The sequence below is a fragment of the Alligator mississippiensis genome, chromosome 11 (assembly GCF_030867095.1).
Source record: "Alligator mississippiensis isolate rAllMis1 chromosome 11, rAllMis1, whole genome shotgun sequence".
NCBI lineage: Eukaryota > Metazoa > Chordata > Crocodylia > Alligatoridae > Alligator > Alligator mississippiensis.
Window position 1 is genome coordinate 43,757,857 of NC_081834.1, and position 16,974 is coordinate 43,774,830.

The 16,974-nt window shown below is 48.3% G+C and overlaps 1 protein-coding gene across 2 annotated transcripts in view; it reads left to right on the forward strand.

Annotated features, from left to right (window-relative positions):
• Window positions 1–16,974, forward strand: part of HCN4 (hyperpolarization activated cyclic nucleotide gated potassium channel 4) — a 166,445-nt gene that overhangs the window by 8,381 nt on the left and 141,090 nt on the right. Inside the window, exon 1 of one of the 2 annotated variants that reach the window (XM_014604470.3) lies at window positions 9,509–10,100. The exons of the other annotated variant lie outside the window; for it this stretch is intronic. Coding sequence (XP_014459956.2) covers window positions 9,538–10,100 — 563 coding nt within the window. The 5' untranslated portion in view covers window positions 9,509–9,537. Of the gene's footprint in view, window positions 1–9,508; window positions 10,101–16,974 lie in introns of those variants that run through there. 2 annotated transcript variants of the gene reach the window in all.

Consider the following 16,974-nt stretch of genomic DNA (forward strand, 5'->3'; position numbering starts at 1 on the left):
CCACTTGTTAAAGCTTTGTTACTTATTAAATAAACCCCTTCTGTATATATCTGGAAGGTAAGCAGGAGGAATACAAAAGCAGAACTACTGTACACAAAGGAAAGGAGATTCTTGGCTGATTCATCCATCTTGGGTCATAGCTTCATATCTTGTTACTAGTCCCTCAGGCATCCAATCCAGTAGCTAAATATTAATGATGGGATGGATGCTGTTGCTAGTCATTATGTTTCAAGCTGTGAATTTTAGCTACTCACTCCAGCGAGAATTACTGGTGTTCATAGAAAACCCAAGCACCCTGAAAATCTCAAAGGTTGTTTCCTGCATGTTCTGTGCCCTATTTCCATAGATACAGATGTAACTGCTTACTTGATGGAGATCTTCTCATGACCTTCTAGTGGCTAAGCTATAATAACAATAAGACTATGCCCATAACACCTATGGAGTTGTGTACATTAGGTATGTAACCCTTCTGCCGGGCACCGGTCAGCAGCAACAAGGGCCAGGTTCAATTTTGGGGTCTATATACTTTACCTTGGCTCAAGCCCCCATCCAGATGACCTGTGAAACCCTAAGGTGTCCCACATAAAGAAAACCCCCTCCTTGCAAGCAGCATAAACACAGAGGATAAATTTATTACAGAAACAAAGACAAAGAAAACAAAGAAAACACTGAATATAATTTAAAACACTGCCAACTGCAGCAGGCATAGTTCACAGATTGCACCCTCTTGGGGAGGCTTCACCCATGCCCAGGCAGTCTGGGACTTGGGGCTCACCCAAAAGGCAGTTCCAGGGGCTTGCACCCTTATAGCTACCCTTCAGCAATGGGCTGGAGAGGGGGGCTTCACTGGAGAGTCCTTTGAGCTGCTCCTTGGGTTCACTGGGTTGCGGGAAGCTGCTAGACAGCATGGGTCCTTCTGTGTTGCAAGGAGCCCCTCATTGCTTCCTGCGATGCTGTAAGACAATCCCCACTTCCGTGTGGTGGCCTTGAGGGGTTAAATGTAGCTCCAGGTACCCTTGAATTCCTACTTCCAATCCCAGCTCTGCTGGGCAGAAACTGCAAAAACAAAACTTTGAAGGAAGCCAGGCCTACCTCACTGGGCAGCAAAAACTGGCCAGACCTATACTGCACTGACGCCTGAACATACAGCCATGCCGCTGAGCTGAAACACCATAGCTGCAGAAACATCAGGGGGGTAAAAGCCCAGGCCCATGGCTGCGGCCTGGACAGCCAGTCTCAGCTATGCCCCATGCTGAGATGATACAATTACAAAACAGGGGGGCAGGCCCCTGTAGCCAGCAACTGCCAGGGCCCATTTCTGGGCAGTTTGCTTCAGTGATTGATACCTCCATGGTGTTAACTAGGCCTGTGCAAAGTGGTTAGTATTTGCTTTGGATTTGGATTTGGCCGATTCGGTGATTCAAATCACTGTCCTGATTCGATTCGGCCAAATCTGATTAGAAGATTTGGCTGCTGCCGAATCTCCGAATCAGCCAGGCCCATCCCCCGCCCGCTCTCCCAGCCCAACAATGGCTGCCCCGCCTGCCCTAGCCCTGGCACTTGGGAAAAAAACCACTGCCCCCAGTGCCCAAGCTGCGTGGGAGCTCTGCACAAGCCTCCCGACCCCCCACCCCTCCCGCATGGCTGCCCCGCCTGGCCCAGCTCCAGGTGCTTTAAAAAAAAGCCCCAACTCAGCGGGTGCTGCCGGGTGGGGACAATCCCTGCTGCCCCCCACTATCCCCCACTGCATGGGGGGGGCTCTGCATGAGCCCCCAAACCCCTTCCCTGCTGTCCCAACCACCCCCCACCCCCCCGGCTGCCCCGCCTGCCCCAGCTCTGTCCCTTTAAGAAAAAAAAAAAACCAAGAAAAACCCGGGTCTCACTGCTCCTGCCCAGCGGGGGGCAATTCCCGGTGCCCCCCACTGCCCCGGCGCCACATGGGGGCTCTTCCACAAGCCCCCTGAGGCTGCTGCAGGAGCCGTGAATCCTGAGGGTTTTCTCATTTTTTTTCTTAAAAGGCCAGAGCTGGGGTGGGCAGGGCAGCTATGCAGGGGGACTAGGGGAGTGAGGGGGGGGTTGAGGGGGCTCATGCAGAGCCCCCCATGCGCCAGGGGCAGTGGGGGGCAGCAGGGATGGCCCCCCTGCCCGGCAGCACCCGGTGAGTTGGGGAGGGGGCAGTTTAAAGCACCAGGAGCTGGGGTAAGCGGGGCAGCCATGGTGGGGGGGGGCTGGGGGAGCGGATGGGGGTTGGGGCCTGGCAGGGGTCCCCCCGTGGTTCCCTCCCCCGCCCCCTACTTACCAGCTCCGAGTCTGGGTCCAGCTCCCTGCTGCAGCCACCGGGGACTGCCCAAATCATCAAAGCTCACAAAGCTTACAAAGATTCAGAGAGCTTTGAATCAATTTGGACCTTTTAATTAGTCCCCGATTCGATTCGGATTCAAAGATTCGGCCACCGAATCGGGCTGAATCTCCTCTGAATCAAATCACCACCCAAAGCTTCGCATAGCCCTTGTGTTAACCCACTTAAGAAAAAAAGAAAAGAAAGAGGGAGGAAATAGTTTCATAGTTCTTAGGGACCTTACAGATCATCGGGTCCAGCCCTCCTGTACTCGGTCAGGAAAGACTGCAGGGGTCAGATGACCCCAGCAAGATGGGCATCAAGACATCTCAAACTCCAGAACAGAATTTCCCTCCCTCTGCCTGAGGCTTTCCCTTCAAATAGTGTTTGCTTGCCTCTCCAGCAAAGAGTGGGGGGAGACCTGCCCATGGGGAGCAGGTTTCCTGGCTTCCAATATCTCAGCAGGCAGATAAATAAGACCCCAGAACCTTTGTGAGTTGTTCTCATACGCCTGGTGTGACTTCAGCCAAGCCGTGTCCAGTCCAGGAGGGACACATTTCAGTCTCTCTCCCAATCAGTCTGCCTGAAGCAGCCTCTGCTTCCTCTGGCCAAGGAAACCAGAGGGTTTTACATATTTCCCCCAGATACAGGCTGTGGCTTGCCATGTGCTGAGCACATGGCCAGAACAACAGGAGCCATGTCAAAACACACACACAAAGAAACACAGTATACAACCCAGTGTATTGCAGGGTGTAACAGTTAGATTTATATAATCTATTATTGATTGCACAAGTGAAAGCAATGGGATTGCCCTGGATTTGTAGTGATATAAGTAAGAGCAGAATTTGGCCCTGTAATTTTTCCCTCTTCACACCACTCCCAAATTCATTTTCCACCCCCCAAGACTCAGTTTTTCTGCCACCCTCTCTTGCCAAGCTCCATATACCATTATTGCTACAGATCTATCCCATACCCCCAAACTCTTATTGATAGACTCTGAATACTGCCTCTCTCACCTACATTCTTGGGCATCAGAAGGGTTTTCTTCCTTCTCTCACCCTCACTTTTAAGTTCTATAGGAAGCCTTTTTCTTGCCCTCAGGAATCACACATTTGCCTCCATGGTTTCTCTTGAACTTTTACTGTGACTTCCAAATCCTACTATAGAATAATCTCTTTCTCCTCTGGAGTGCCTCCTAACCTATGCTCCAGTACTCTCCTCTGATCTAAAGGTGGCCTCACCTCCTGCTTATTCCCCCTCAGCTGTCCCACTCTGGCAGCTGTCTCTAGGAGGTGTGCCATGGGAGTGCCAAGCAATTAGCTGAATTTCATTAAGCATGAGTGTGACATCACACCCATCTGTTTAAATGGGGTGTTCTTATTGGTTACCTCTAGATGTGTAGGATGACTATTTCTTTATTAGCTTCTAGGAACAATGTAAGCCACAAAAGAGGAGAATGAGTGGTTTGTCACCAAAAGCCTAAGATAGACTTTCCATGTCTCACAAAGTTTTATAGGCTTCCCAGAAGTGACTGTAGGTTAGTAGTGGCCTGTTTTGAACAATCAGAAATGATGTGGAGGTCTCATCTGATTCCTCCTGTCTATACCAGAAGCTTATTGACTCCTTTGCTGGAAATCTCAGCCGAGGACCCCAAACTGAATGAGTGATGGATTATGAATTAGGTGATGATGACAAACTTCTATACTTTTGAGCTTATTGCTTCCTGGATATCACTTTCTCAGTTACTATATTAGGTCAATAGGAGATTGGCCAGATAACCCAAATGAATTTTACTAGTAGAGCACTAAGATTAAGAACCTTAATAGACAGAATGGAGTATAAGGAAATGCAAAGTGTAACTTCTTTACTAAATTTCCTCCTCTATATTTCTCCTGGACTCACTGAGCACAGTGGTGGTGGGTCTAAAATTCAGCTACAACAATATGTTCCCCAAGTGAGTGTTTGGAGATTTGATTTCTACAGTCTAGGCAAGAGGCTGGAAATGTTTAGGCTTTTTGTTCTGAGATCCTCTGGTGGATCTGGACAAAACAGTTTCTTATGAGTCCTTGGAAGGTGTCAGCTGGGCAAGATTTAACATTCTGAAAGATACCAAACTGGGCAGCCCCCCTTACCTTCTTATATGTACCTTACTCCTCTATGTATGGGGCTTCCTAGACTGGATGATGCCCACTAGTCCATAAAGTAACTCCTTCTAGTATCCAACATGCTAAATGTGTTTCACATTAACAAGATTCATAAGTTCACTAGTATGCTGGCTCTTTGTGTCAGCTCCAGAGGCTTCTAGGGAATTTGGTCAAGTCCTTAAAATAGATATGCTGTTTCAATACATAAAGCATATGAAGTTACATAATTTATTAAATGTATGTCATTAGCATATTTAAAGCTAAAATATGCAATTTGGATAACCTATAGTGTACATCAACAGCCTATATCAACAAGGGTCCGTTAAGATGTCCCATGAGGTCGGTATGGAGGAGAGCTACACTGCTGCTGCCCTAGCCTTGGCCGGGTGTAAATCAAACGAGGGGCATGTGTGCACAACACTTTAAAGTGGGTTAAATGCTTTTGCACCACTTTAATGGTGTTGGTGTTTGCAGGTATCAGTGGCGTATTGCGCAGTAATTCCAGCCGCAATAGCAAATTCAGCAGCATAATGCCCCTTAAATGACTTGGGCCACAGCAAACTAATACTCCTCCAAGGAGTATTAGTTTGCTGCCCTACAGTCGTGGAGTGAAGCACTGGCCTCCATGCAGCTCAGGGGCTCTGCAGGAAGCCCATGCAGGCAGCCTTGCAGCAGCCTGGGAAAGCAGGCTCTGCCCAAGAAGAGCAGCAAGCCTGATTTTTCTTTTTTCCCCTGGAGTGTGCCTTCCTGCCTGAGCTCTGTGGGGGCCTGGTGCTTTCCTCCATGGCTGCGGTGCCCCCTGGGACCGCCTGAGCCAGGTGCCTGCAGGCAGGTGCCACCTGGGAGGGGAGGGCAGCTGCTGCTGCGGAAGGAAGTACCAGCTCCTCCCACCCGTGTAGCCCAGGGACTGCTTCGCCCGCTGGCAGCTTGCCCTCCCCTCCCCACCACTGGAGAGGCGGGTAAGTTCAGGTGTGGGCATGACATGGGGGTTTAAAGGGCCCTAAATTGAAGCGTTGTTTTTAAAAACCCACTGCTTCAGTTTAGGGCCCCCGTTTCATCTACACGTGCCCCTAATGTCTGTCTATAGACATATATACACACATACAAACCCTGTACATGGATGTGATACACAGTTTCTAGAACCACATCCTAAATAATTTAATCTGCATCTTTGACTGCCTCACCTGCACTTATCCCCTTAAATTCATTTCTCTCAGATTTATTCCAGATCTCTGAGCAGCTTCAGAAAAACATCACTGGGGGGGAAAAAAACAACCAATCAATTTTTAAAAAAAAATGTTTCCTCTTTTCTCCCACAAGTGGATTTCCCCATACAGCTTACATGGTGAGCAAGGCTGAGTGCTACAGCAGTATCAGCTTTTCTCGTGCATCAAAATGTTACTGTGAAGTCCGTTTACTCTCAGGGAAGACATTGCCATAATAAAGATAATAAGTTGTTATAATGATGTGATTACAGCTTTATGTTACTGGAAAGGTATGATTCCAACCCTCCTATACTTGTTTCCAGTCCAGAGATATCGTCAGGTAAAAATATTCTGACTTGGAGCCTCTTTTGAGCAACTTCTAAAACATCTTAAGAGGTTTTTAGTGGTCCCATTAAGCCTGCTACATATGACTCATGGATCTACATTTTCAAAAGTGCTTGGCATCCACAGTCAAGAGCCTGGCTTACACAAGAACTCCACACTCTTGTGCCTGAGCATTTTGAATATTTGACCCATTATAGATATTAGCCAGGTTCAGCACAACACTCAGGCGCTTGTTCACTCCTGCTTTTTTCCTGTGGCATGTTGTAGTTTCTGAGGCTTTTGTGCTTCTGAGGCTTTTGTACTAAAGATCCCAAGTTTGTTGGGAGGTAATAGGGAGTGTTTTGTGGCATGTGGTATGGGTTTTTAAGGGGTCAGCGTAGATATTCCTGTGGACCACTTGTCTGAAATTGCAGGGGAATGGACTCGTTGAGCTTGGTGTTCTCTTCCAATCCTATCTATGTTCCTACACTTAAATGTGCACAGAGTCCGCTGACATCAATGGGACTTCAGCTCCTGTTAAAACATTGTGCTCAAAAGGGGTAGGTTTAAGCAGGTGTGTGCAATTAAACACTGCTGAACTGGGACTAAGGCTTGGCAGAGGCAGGGACGTTAAGAAAATAGTCAAGACATAAGGATTTGTTTGGAAGACAACTTTTATTAGACCAACTGCATAGCTGGGATAGAATTAGACAAGCTTTCAAAAGGAAGACATTCTTCCTCAGACCACCTTCAGGTCTGAAGAAGAATATTTTCCTTTCACAAGCTTGCTGAACTCTATCCCAAGTATGTAGCTGGTCCAATAAAAGATACCCGCCAAAAACATCCTTACTGCTCACATAATTCCTAGACCATTATGGCTACAACATCACTCTCTAACACTACCAAGAAAATAGTCCCATACAAATGGTGTGAAAATTCCTAAAAATATCCCAACTTTGCTTTTTCCTATAATGTATAGAGCATATATGGAATACAAGGTTAGGAGCAAAGTGGTATTAAGAAGGATGGACCATTGCTTGAAATGGCTTGCATCGTTCAGGCATGGCTTCCCCACTTGGGAACAGTACCAGTGCGCCCAGTGTACTGATTGAACTTCGCCCTCAGCCATTTTCTTCTCATAGCCATAGAAAGTGGTAAGAACCGTCCTTGCGCTTTGAGTCCCTCCTGTTGTGTTATCTCCAGTTCTCTTTTGCGCTTTAATTTGGCGTTGTTCCAGTAAGGCAGGGTTGAAAAGATAACACCAGAAAGTCCAGGAAGGAAAAATTGATGCAAACATGTTGCAAGGAGCAACAAAACACACACAAAGGAAGACAGGCAGCTAGAGCCTCTAAATCCTTTCCTTACTGATTCCTCTCGACTGCATGTAAGAAGCTGCCTCAGTATCAGATATGATGCATCTCACTAGTGAAACCCCATTCAGTTTGAAAGGCAATTTGCAGCTAAGACACAGAAGGTTGCCCATCTCACCATTCCTTGTATCAGCCAAAAGGTACAGGGGTGGGAGAAGACCATCCAAGTCTCTAATCCTATCTTTTGCTTATTTTACACTCTTTAATCTGCAGGAACATTTCAAAATGGAGACATTTCCCCACTGCCATACCCCAAAACCTTGTCCACAAAAGAGAAAAAAAATCTCTCTGGTTAATTGAATCATACACAGTCGCAGAAGAGTCCTGGTCAGTCTAGGTCAGGCCAGAGAGGGGGAAGAAAGGGGATAGATGCTTGCACAAAAGGAATCCAGAGAGAATAAAGATAATGAAGCATGTGCAACGTGTGCGCATGAAGTCACTCTGCTGATGGCTGCATTTCCTAGAAGTCAGAGCTTAAATGAATAATATCCTGCTGCCATAAATCTCTGGAGTAGAATACCTAGCCAGCGACAAGAGCCTCCTGGGAAAGAAAAGGTGCCTATGTGCATGTTAAAGCAGATGTGCAGAGATACTCCTGGGAATTATTGGGGGACTTCCTCATTTTCTGCCACTTATCAGCACTGGTCAGTGCTGCAAAGCTCCACCATTTGCCCCCTCCCCCCCCCCCCCCCGATTTGTTTTAAAAATGAATATAAAAGAAAGGAAGGAATAAGAGGCCTCAGGTGCCTGATGTATTCCAAACAGGTAGCAGTTAATTGCATCTCATGCATGGGCCAAATGCATCCCCAGAGTAATTCACTCAATGGGGTTACAGCAGTGGAGGGCAGGGGAGTGGGATGCGGACCAGGTTGCTAATCTGGGGGCTTACAGGATCTCATGTGAAACCACAATCAGTGCAACTCAAAGGCAAATGGGCAGGGGCTAGGAGGGATCCTCCCTGTCTGGGTCCTTTGAAGGGTGAGAGTCTACTCAGTGAGGGGCTGGGAAGGGACAGAAGCTTTCCCACCCCAACACTGTGACCACCAAGGCGGTTTTCCTAGTTGTACCCAGGGATAACCACTGTTCTGGCATGGGGCAGTACTGGCGGAGGTAATGTATAGTTAACCTTCCACTTGCTGCATGAGTGGGAAGATCTTGGCTTTATGCCCACTGTACGGAAATGGCAGACTTCTCCCTCGCTTGCTCCTGCAGTCATACGGCTGAGGGCAAGCGAAACTCAGGGGCATCTGAACCCCAACCCTCTCGGCTCAGCCTGCATGTAGGACACCTGCCAAAGGTTTCGGAAACACCTGATGCCACAAGTGGGGCAGAGGAGGATGTCTGGCAGTGGCAGGGCTGCTTACAGTTTTGGACTGACTCATGGGTTTGGTTTGGTTTGGTTTGGGCCACCAACAAGTCACTTAAAAGAAAAAAAATCTCACGGGGGGGGGACAGCGTGGGCCTGGGGGAGCCTCGCGGGGAAGTGGGTTCCCCCATGTCACAGGGAAGCCCCCGCACGTCCCCACCTGCCAGGAGCAAAGACACCCGAGGCGTCCTTTACACCCCAAAAAAGAGGGAGCTCCAAGCCGGGGGGGGGGGGGGGGGGGGGCAGCCGGGACACCCAAGGGAAGCCCCCCACCCCCGCCGGGCGGCGTTTCAAGTCCCTAAAATGGGCTGGGCGAGCCCGCAGGCAGCAGGGGGATGTTCAAGGTGAACTGCGTCTGCTTCCCGCGAGCAGGCACGGCTCCCGTCCCCGTCCCCGTCCCTCCCCGGCGGCGCGGGCGGGGGCAGCCCATCCGCAGAGGAGGGGAGGACAGCCCGGCGGGCGGGCGGCTCCCCCCAGGTGGGCAGAGGCAGAGGCAGAGGCAGGGGCTGGGCGCTGATGTCAGGCGGCCGCCGCGGGGGGGTGGCTCCCGGCCGTGCCGGTGCCGGTGCCATGGGCAGCCCGCCCGCGCCCCGCGCCTGCAGCGCCCGGCCTGGGCACACGCCGCGCCGGCCTCGGGCGCCTTGAGCCCGGGGCTGGGGCCGGGGCCGGGGCCGGGGCCGGGGCCGGGGCCGGGGCGGCGCAGAGCCGCTCCGCCACGGACAGGCTGCCCCCGGCCATGCGCAAGCGGCTGTACAGCCTGCCCCAGGCGGCGGCGGCGGCGGCGGCGGCGATGGAGGAGGAGGCGGCGGCGGCGGCGGCGGGCGAGCGGGACCCCGGCCGCGGCCGGAGCATCCGGCTGAAGCCGCTGGCGGGCGGCGACGCGGGGGTGCCGGAGGGCGCCAAGACCAGCACCAACGGGGACTGCCGGCGCTTCCGCGGCAGCCTGTCGTCGCTGGCCGGCCGCCACCCGCACGACGCGGCCGAGGAGACGCGGCTCATCGGCGGCGAGGGCGAAGCGGCGTCGCCCGGCGAGGACCGGAGCCCCCCCGGCAGCGGGGCGCCCTCGCCGCCCGCCTCCCCCCCGGGGCAGCCCCAGCCCCAGCCCCAGCCGCGCTCCTCCACCTCCACCTCCACCTCCATCAAGGTGGAGGGCGGCGGCGACCAGATCAGCCCGGACGAGGAGCAGAGGCTGGGCCAGGCCGGCTTCATGCAGAGGCAGTTCGGGGCCATGCTCCAGCCGGGGGTCAACAAATTCTCCTTGAGGATGTTTGGCAGCCAGAAGGCCGTGGAGCGGGAGCAGGAAAGGGTCAAGTCGGCCGGCTTCTGGATCATCCACCCCTACAGCGACTTCAGGTACGGCCTCCGCCCCCCGCCCGCCCCGGGGGAACTTTCCTGGGCAGCTCCCCCAGCAGCTGGAGGGCAAAGCCCGTGCTGAGCAGGGCAGGTGCCAACCCCAGCTCTGGGCATCTTCCTGAAGCTGCGTGCCATGCCCCTGCCTCCTTTGAACCATCGCTTTAAGTCACTGATGCACCACCTGTGTCCTCAGAGTGCGGGCAGCCGCTCAGTGTCGCGGGGAAATGGAAATGTCCCCCCACCTGATGCACGGGCACTGCCGGAGCCGGGTGTCTGCTGCTGCTGCTTCCCGACTCCTCCTGCAGAATCGGGATCCCGGGGGAGCAGGGCTGCAAGGGACCTCCAGAGGTTGTCTGGGCCAAGCCCTTGCGGGAGGCAGGATCATCCCTGTCCAAACCCTCCCCTACCTCCCTGCTTCCAGCCCCATTCTGTGTCGCCTGCGCCTTCCAGCATCTGTGTTACAAATCCACCTCGCCGTTCCCTGAACGTACAAGAGTTGTTCCTCAACAACTGCAGCATCACTCATCAAGCATGTGTATGTGCAGGGAAGGGCACTTGAGTCCTTCAGAGGATGCTGAAGTGTGTGCATGTGTGTGTCTTTGTGTGTGTGTGGGGGGGGGGAATGGCATTTTAGTCCTTCAAAGGATGCTGAGGAGTGTGTGCATGTGCATGTGTCTATGTAGGAAATGACACTTTAGTCCTTCAGAGGATGCAGAAGAGTGTTCCTGTGTGCGTGCGTGCATGCATGTGTGTGTGTGTATGTGCAGTGAAGGGCACTTTAGTCCTTCAGAGCATGCTGAAGTGTGTGTGTGTGTGTGTGTGCATGTGCATGCATGCATGTGTGTGTGTGTGTATATATACAGGGGATGGCGCTTTAGTCCTTCAGAGCATGCTGAAGAGTGTGTGCGTGTGTGACTCCTCCTTTGGGGGACTGATCTGGGCAGCTGGACTGTTTTTGCTAAACAGTTGTTCTCCCCTTCATTGAAGTAGCCACCTTTCACTCAGGTTAATAAATCAACTCCTAAGCAGCGGAGCCCAGTTTCTTTAAAGCACTCAGTCACGGACAATAGGGTTGTATGGGGGTATTTTTAAGTTAGTTGAAGGCTACTGCACAGGTGAATTTCCCTCTGCAATATGTATGTGAAGTACTGCAATCAATAATTAATTACCTAGTGCAATCAGTGCCTAGGGTTTATTGCTTCAACTTTAATCACAACAGGTTAATATATCACATTAAAAACACATTGTGGAGGCACACCATACAAATATATATATTTACACATAACATACTGCTGTTGAAACTCTTGAAATCTTCCACTAGTCCTCTGTAATCATAAAGGATTGGATCAGAGAGATTTACAAGACGCTGGGGACAAGGGAGGGGTTGTTTGTCCATCAGTACCAAGCCCCTGAAAGTATATTTTGCAGATGTAAAAAAAAAAAAAAAGAAAGAAAGAAAGGTTCACACATTTAAAAGATCCATAACTGAGGGTGATCAGATCACTTGACACTTTCTTGCAGTAACAAGCAGTAAGAGAGGGCTATATGATTTGGAAGGCTGCACTGTCATTTACATTCGGTGCATTCAGGTGTCCCAAATGCTAAGCTGACCAAGCATGAAGGTTTTCCAATAGTCACATCATGCTACTTATGCCTTGCAAGTATAACCATATTCACGCCCAGATTGAAAAGAGTTTAAAATCATCTCTCAGTTGTGGCAGATCAAGTGATATCTCACAACTGCTGTGGAATGTGAGTGGTTGGCTTTTAGAAACAGCAACAAATGCGTAATTTTGGCTCTTAATCTTTGTATTATAGAGTTTTAAAAACAAAGCAAAATCTCTATAGCCTCTTAGGATAGCTATTCTTTTACATGTAGGATGTCAAAGGTGCTTTTCTTAAAGTTTTTTTGGTTCAGTGAGTGGACTTAATTTAAAACAGACCAGGGATGGCATGTTTCACATGTTTGGGGTATTCATTCTCCCCATCTCTTTTTGAAGGCTATTTTATTAGCATGAAACCAAACTGGTGAACTCCAGTCAAAAATGCTGGTAATATAGTAGCTAATGTGCCTCTTATCCAAGGTGCGATGCTCCTATGGTTGTCTTCATCTGGAATTGCTAGGTAGCCAACACTTCCTACTTAAAATAGCACAAGTGATGAGGTAAGTTTTTATTTGTGAGGTGCTCCATTAGAGAGGCATTCACAGTGTTGCACAAAGGGTTGGAATATACAGGCAAGTTTGAATCACCTCAGTCAAATGATCAGGCTGAGTCTGTAACACCCAGCAGGTCACAAGCGTGTATGTGATTTTTTAGTATTAATAATGAAATGCTTGTCTGCTGTAGCCTTGTGTTTGTGCAGAGAAGGGGATGCTAGTCTGCTGAAGTCCTCAGGTGCAAGGCAGTCTTTCCTTGGTGGTTGGTTCCAGCTAAGCTGATATATTGCTGTTTTGTCTTCCTCTCTAACCTGATGCTAGAAACCTGGCACACAATGTATGCTGTCTCTTCCCTGCTGTCCGTACTAGCAGCACTAGTTCCATAATGGATGTGCTAAACTGGTTGGAATATATTTTTATACGGTCCTTTCTGATTCTTTTGTGGGCTAACTGTTCCCCCTTTTGCCCTGCTGCTAGGTGACTTGAGGCATTATCCCTTTGAAGGTGACAGCCACTGAAAGGACTTGGCTGAGAGTACAGCCTGTGGCCAATGTTGGAACTGAAGGGAGGAATGGGACCCTTTTCCTGGTTTTGATGGGGCTCATGTTCCCACCTTCTCTGAGACCTGCTAAAGCTTCCCTCTTGGAGGTGACTGAGTTCTGCCTCCTATGCATATGAGCAGATTTTCTTTTCTTTTTTTCTTGGCCTTTGAAATGCAGCAGATTGCACCAATGGCAGTTGTTGTCAAAATGTTTCCAAGGACTAGTTCTCCTTGACCCAATGGACTTTATTTCTTCCCTTGCAAATTATGCAGTGCAACACTAATTGGTTCTGATTGGCATCAGGGGCAGGTTTTATGGTATTGGGACAGCATAAGAGCCTAGATTCTCAATTGCCTTGCACCTTGCCTAGTCATCAGTGCAGTTCTACCCTGCATTGTGCATGTGTGTGCTGGTCTAAAAGCCAATGCAAGGTCCAGGGAAATAGAGAATTAGGTTCTACCTCTTGTTTCCTGTGTCTCTGGGGAAACCAGTTTCATCAGTGAGAGTAGTCCCTGCACCTGTAAACATTTTGGGGGAGAGCTGGGAATTCATGACTGTTGCTTTGTGCTCTGCTGGCAGCATGAACTTGTGGACTGGATATTTTAAGCTTTATTTACAGTGGCCTGATTCTGCTGTGACTTGCACTGAAGTAACTGATTCACACTGATGTGAGGGTTTTTCCTGTTTTAGTACATGACAGTGGCTTTCATCATGGACTGTCATTAAAGTATCTGTTTTACATCTAATAGGGTTAATTCAGTGACAAATTTCTGACCCCTCCAGGAGTAAATTGAGTTAATACAGATTAATGTTCTGTTGATCTCTGCCTCTAGTCCATTGTGCAGGGAAAAGAAACAAAGTGACCTTTATAAAAGCCAACCCCAGTGCCCTGAATGCTGGTGACTAATGCAGTGGACTAGTTCTAGAACCAGTTAAGAAGTGCCTTAGAAATTTCTAATAAAATTGCTTATTGGTTAGTACACTTAGGTGCATATCCATGAATTAGTTACTAGAGTTGATTTGCATCTGTGATTAATTGCCTATCAGTGCAGAGTCAAAGGTGCATTTCCTAGATCACAATTTATGTGAGACTTCGATAGCTTTTTCCGTGGGCAGATAGAATCGTAAGTTATAACTTGGAAGAAGCATTGATCCGGTACAGTTGGTTTAATAATAAAAAATAACAGACAAATAATCAATGATCTATTTGGTTTGTGGTACAGTGAAGGATATTGGTGGTATCTGCTCTCTCTCCAGCCAGGATCAGCTTGCAAAGTAGATGGAGTTTACTGCTTTTTAGAATGGACTGAGAATCGCTGCAATACCTAAACGACAAAAATAGTAAAAATTGTGGATGCAAATAGAACTGAATATTTATGCACTGCCCAGTAACCTATGCTATTATTTTTCCACATGAAAGAGAAGCGGAGGCCTTGTGGAAAACAATGAAAAACTATTCTATTCAGAAACCATTCCACTTTCAGATCATGGGATTTTTTTTTCCCTTTGGCTTTTTAACTTTTCATTATTTCCAGTATTCATATGCAAATAGAATCTTTGTTCCAATCACTCCTGCTGCCTTTTGCACATTGCTATTTGAGACATCGGGACCATTTTCATAACACCCAATGGAGATGCTCTAAACAGAATTGCAGGCCCAGTTCTGAGAGTCCCTAAGAAATAATATACTGTTATTTCCTAAATGTTGGTCCGATCCTCCAAGCAGTAGGGTTTCCTACCATGGTACTTCTCACACAGTAACTACTACACCTGGTAGCATTTGTGGTGGGGCAGGGTTGAAACAGAAGGCCACCAGTTGTGTCTAGGCAGAACTCATTGATTCCTGAAGGGCTCCATGGGGAGTCCCTGTGGGCCTGGGCAGAAATTGGTTAATCATATAATTGTTTTGTTAAGAATGGGAAAAATCATTTATGAAACGTACAACTGCCCTCAGTGACTTTGTCACTGCATCAGGGCAGGTGTTGCCATCCCTGTTCTGAATCAGTAAAGCCACTTTACCTGCTGCTGTAAAATGGCTCTGTGTACAACCTCTCTCCATTGTTTTATGCCTGCCCACATCCAGAAACCACCCACTCTAGTCTGATCTTGTGCCTTGTTTACTATTCCTAAAAAAGCAAAATGAAAGCTGCATGTTGTTCCAGTGCATAGTGCAGTGCATACCTAAGTTCTGGTAATAGTGCGACTTCTGTATTAAAGTGAAGGGAGACGGTAGAAAGGACTTCAGTGTAAGAATCTCTGCTTTCCATTAGACATAGCAGCTACTCACCAGTCACGGATACAGGTGAAAATGTAGGTAGTTCAAATACTTGTCTATCTTCAGACTAGTTGTGAATGCCTTGAAACTGTAGGGCAGCGGCACCTCACCTTCTGGTTCTGTGGGCCAGATGAGTGACGCAGGGTGAGTCCTCAGGTTGGATCCCACGCTGGGGTCAGCTTGCGTGATCAATCTGTGAGTCTGGCCCAAGATGCCAGACCACCCTGCATGCTTGGATCTGACCATGCGCTGGCATGATCTAGTGTGCAGGGACACGTTATCTGACTCACAGGGCTCCTTGCAGATCCAGAAATTTGACAGTAATGGAGTAGCAATTACTACTGTCCAATTTCTGGCCTGCTGGGGGGCTCTGCAAGCTGGATGATACAGCTCCACTGGCCAGGTCTGGCCCACAGGGCAGGGATCGATTACCCCTGGTTTAGGATAATGCTATCAGATCCTGCTATCTTTATCCAAGTAAAATTTCCCATGGTTTCTGTGGAAGTTTTACCTGAGTAGTACTGGATTAATCAGTAGGATTGGATCAGGGGTCTGGTTGAGATACGTGGATGGACTGCAATGACTTCAGTGGACTTTGGATCAGGCTGCAACAAAAAACAAATATGGTTGTGTCGTTAACTGGCAGAGTGTTCAGGAAATATGGATTCAATTTCTGACTATATCCCACAGATCCCCTGTGTGATGTTGGACAATATGCTTCATTTAATTGGTACCTTAGTTTTTATCTGTAAAATGGAAATAAATTATCCCTTGCCTTACACTGGGCTATTGTGGTGATAAAGTCATTCATGTATGAGCAACATTTAGGTACTATGACGTGCTACATTTAAAGAAAGTAATGGCTCTTTAAATAAAATGCTGCAGCTTATTACCATAATGACGTGGCAAAGTTTGGGGCCATTGCTATTACTGATATTGCAATGTTTTTTGAGGTTGCTAAATCAAGCACACTAAAATTAGAACATGCCAGAATTAAGGTTGCCTGTGAAACCTTAATTACCCGATCACATGCTATTTGTTTTTTAGCAGACCCCAGTCTCATTCAGGTCACAAGGTGGATGATGCTATTTTGATTTTCAGTATTTCTACTTTCCTGTTCAATGTGGACCCATTGCCTTATTTATTGTACCCTCATCAAGTTCTGCTCTGAAAACAAAATGATTAATTTGCTTCTCTATGGTACTCATCACTAGAGCATCTGAGTGCTGCACAAACATCAATTTATTTTCAAAACATGCTTGTGATATGAGAGGGAAGGCAATATCCTCAACTGCAGATGGGAAGGTGAGGCACAGTGATGAAGGTTAAAAGTAGCCAGTAATTTTGGATGTCTAGCTTGAGATGCCCAGAAACTGACTTCTTTCAGACTGTTCAGCGTTCTGTAGCATTTGTGATGTTCAAAGCATAGCTCAGCATTTCTGTAACTCAGACCTCAAATTCTCAAGTTGGGAATCTCCAAAAATATGGAACACACCCAACTAGTGACCACTTGGTGACTTCACGCATTGCACAGGAACTCCTTGGCAAAGGGATAAACTCCAGTTCTCCAAGCTGGCATTCAGCTGTCTTAACTATGGGACCATCGCTTCTCTACCTGCAACCAACCCCTGCCTCTCTCACTACAAGCTTTCCCAATTTTACAAAACATGAGACCAGGAGTCCTGTTGACAACAGTCTTCTATTCTGCAAGCCTGGCTTTAGCCTCACAACTCTCTCCTGCACGCTGAATGGGGCAGAAGTTTAATGGGGAAAAATAGGATGCACGTGCACAGGCAAACTTAACCCTGATTTTTCTTCCTAATCTCAGTGCTTGACTCTGTAATCACACTAATGTTCTTTTAATGTAGCAGCTTTGTATCTGAGGGTTTTTTAAAAAGC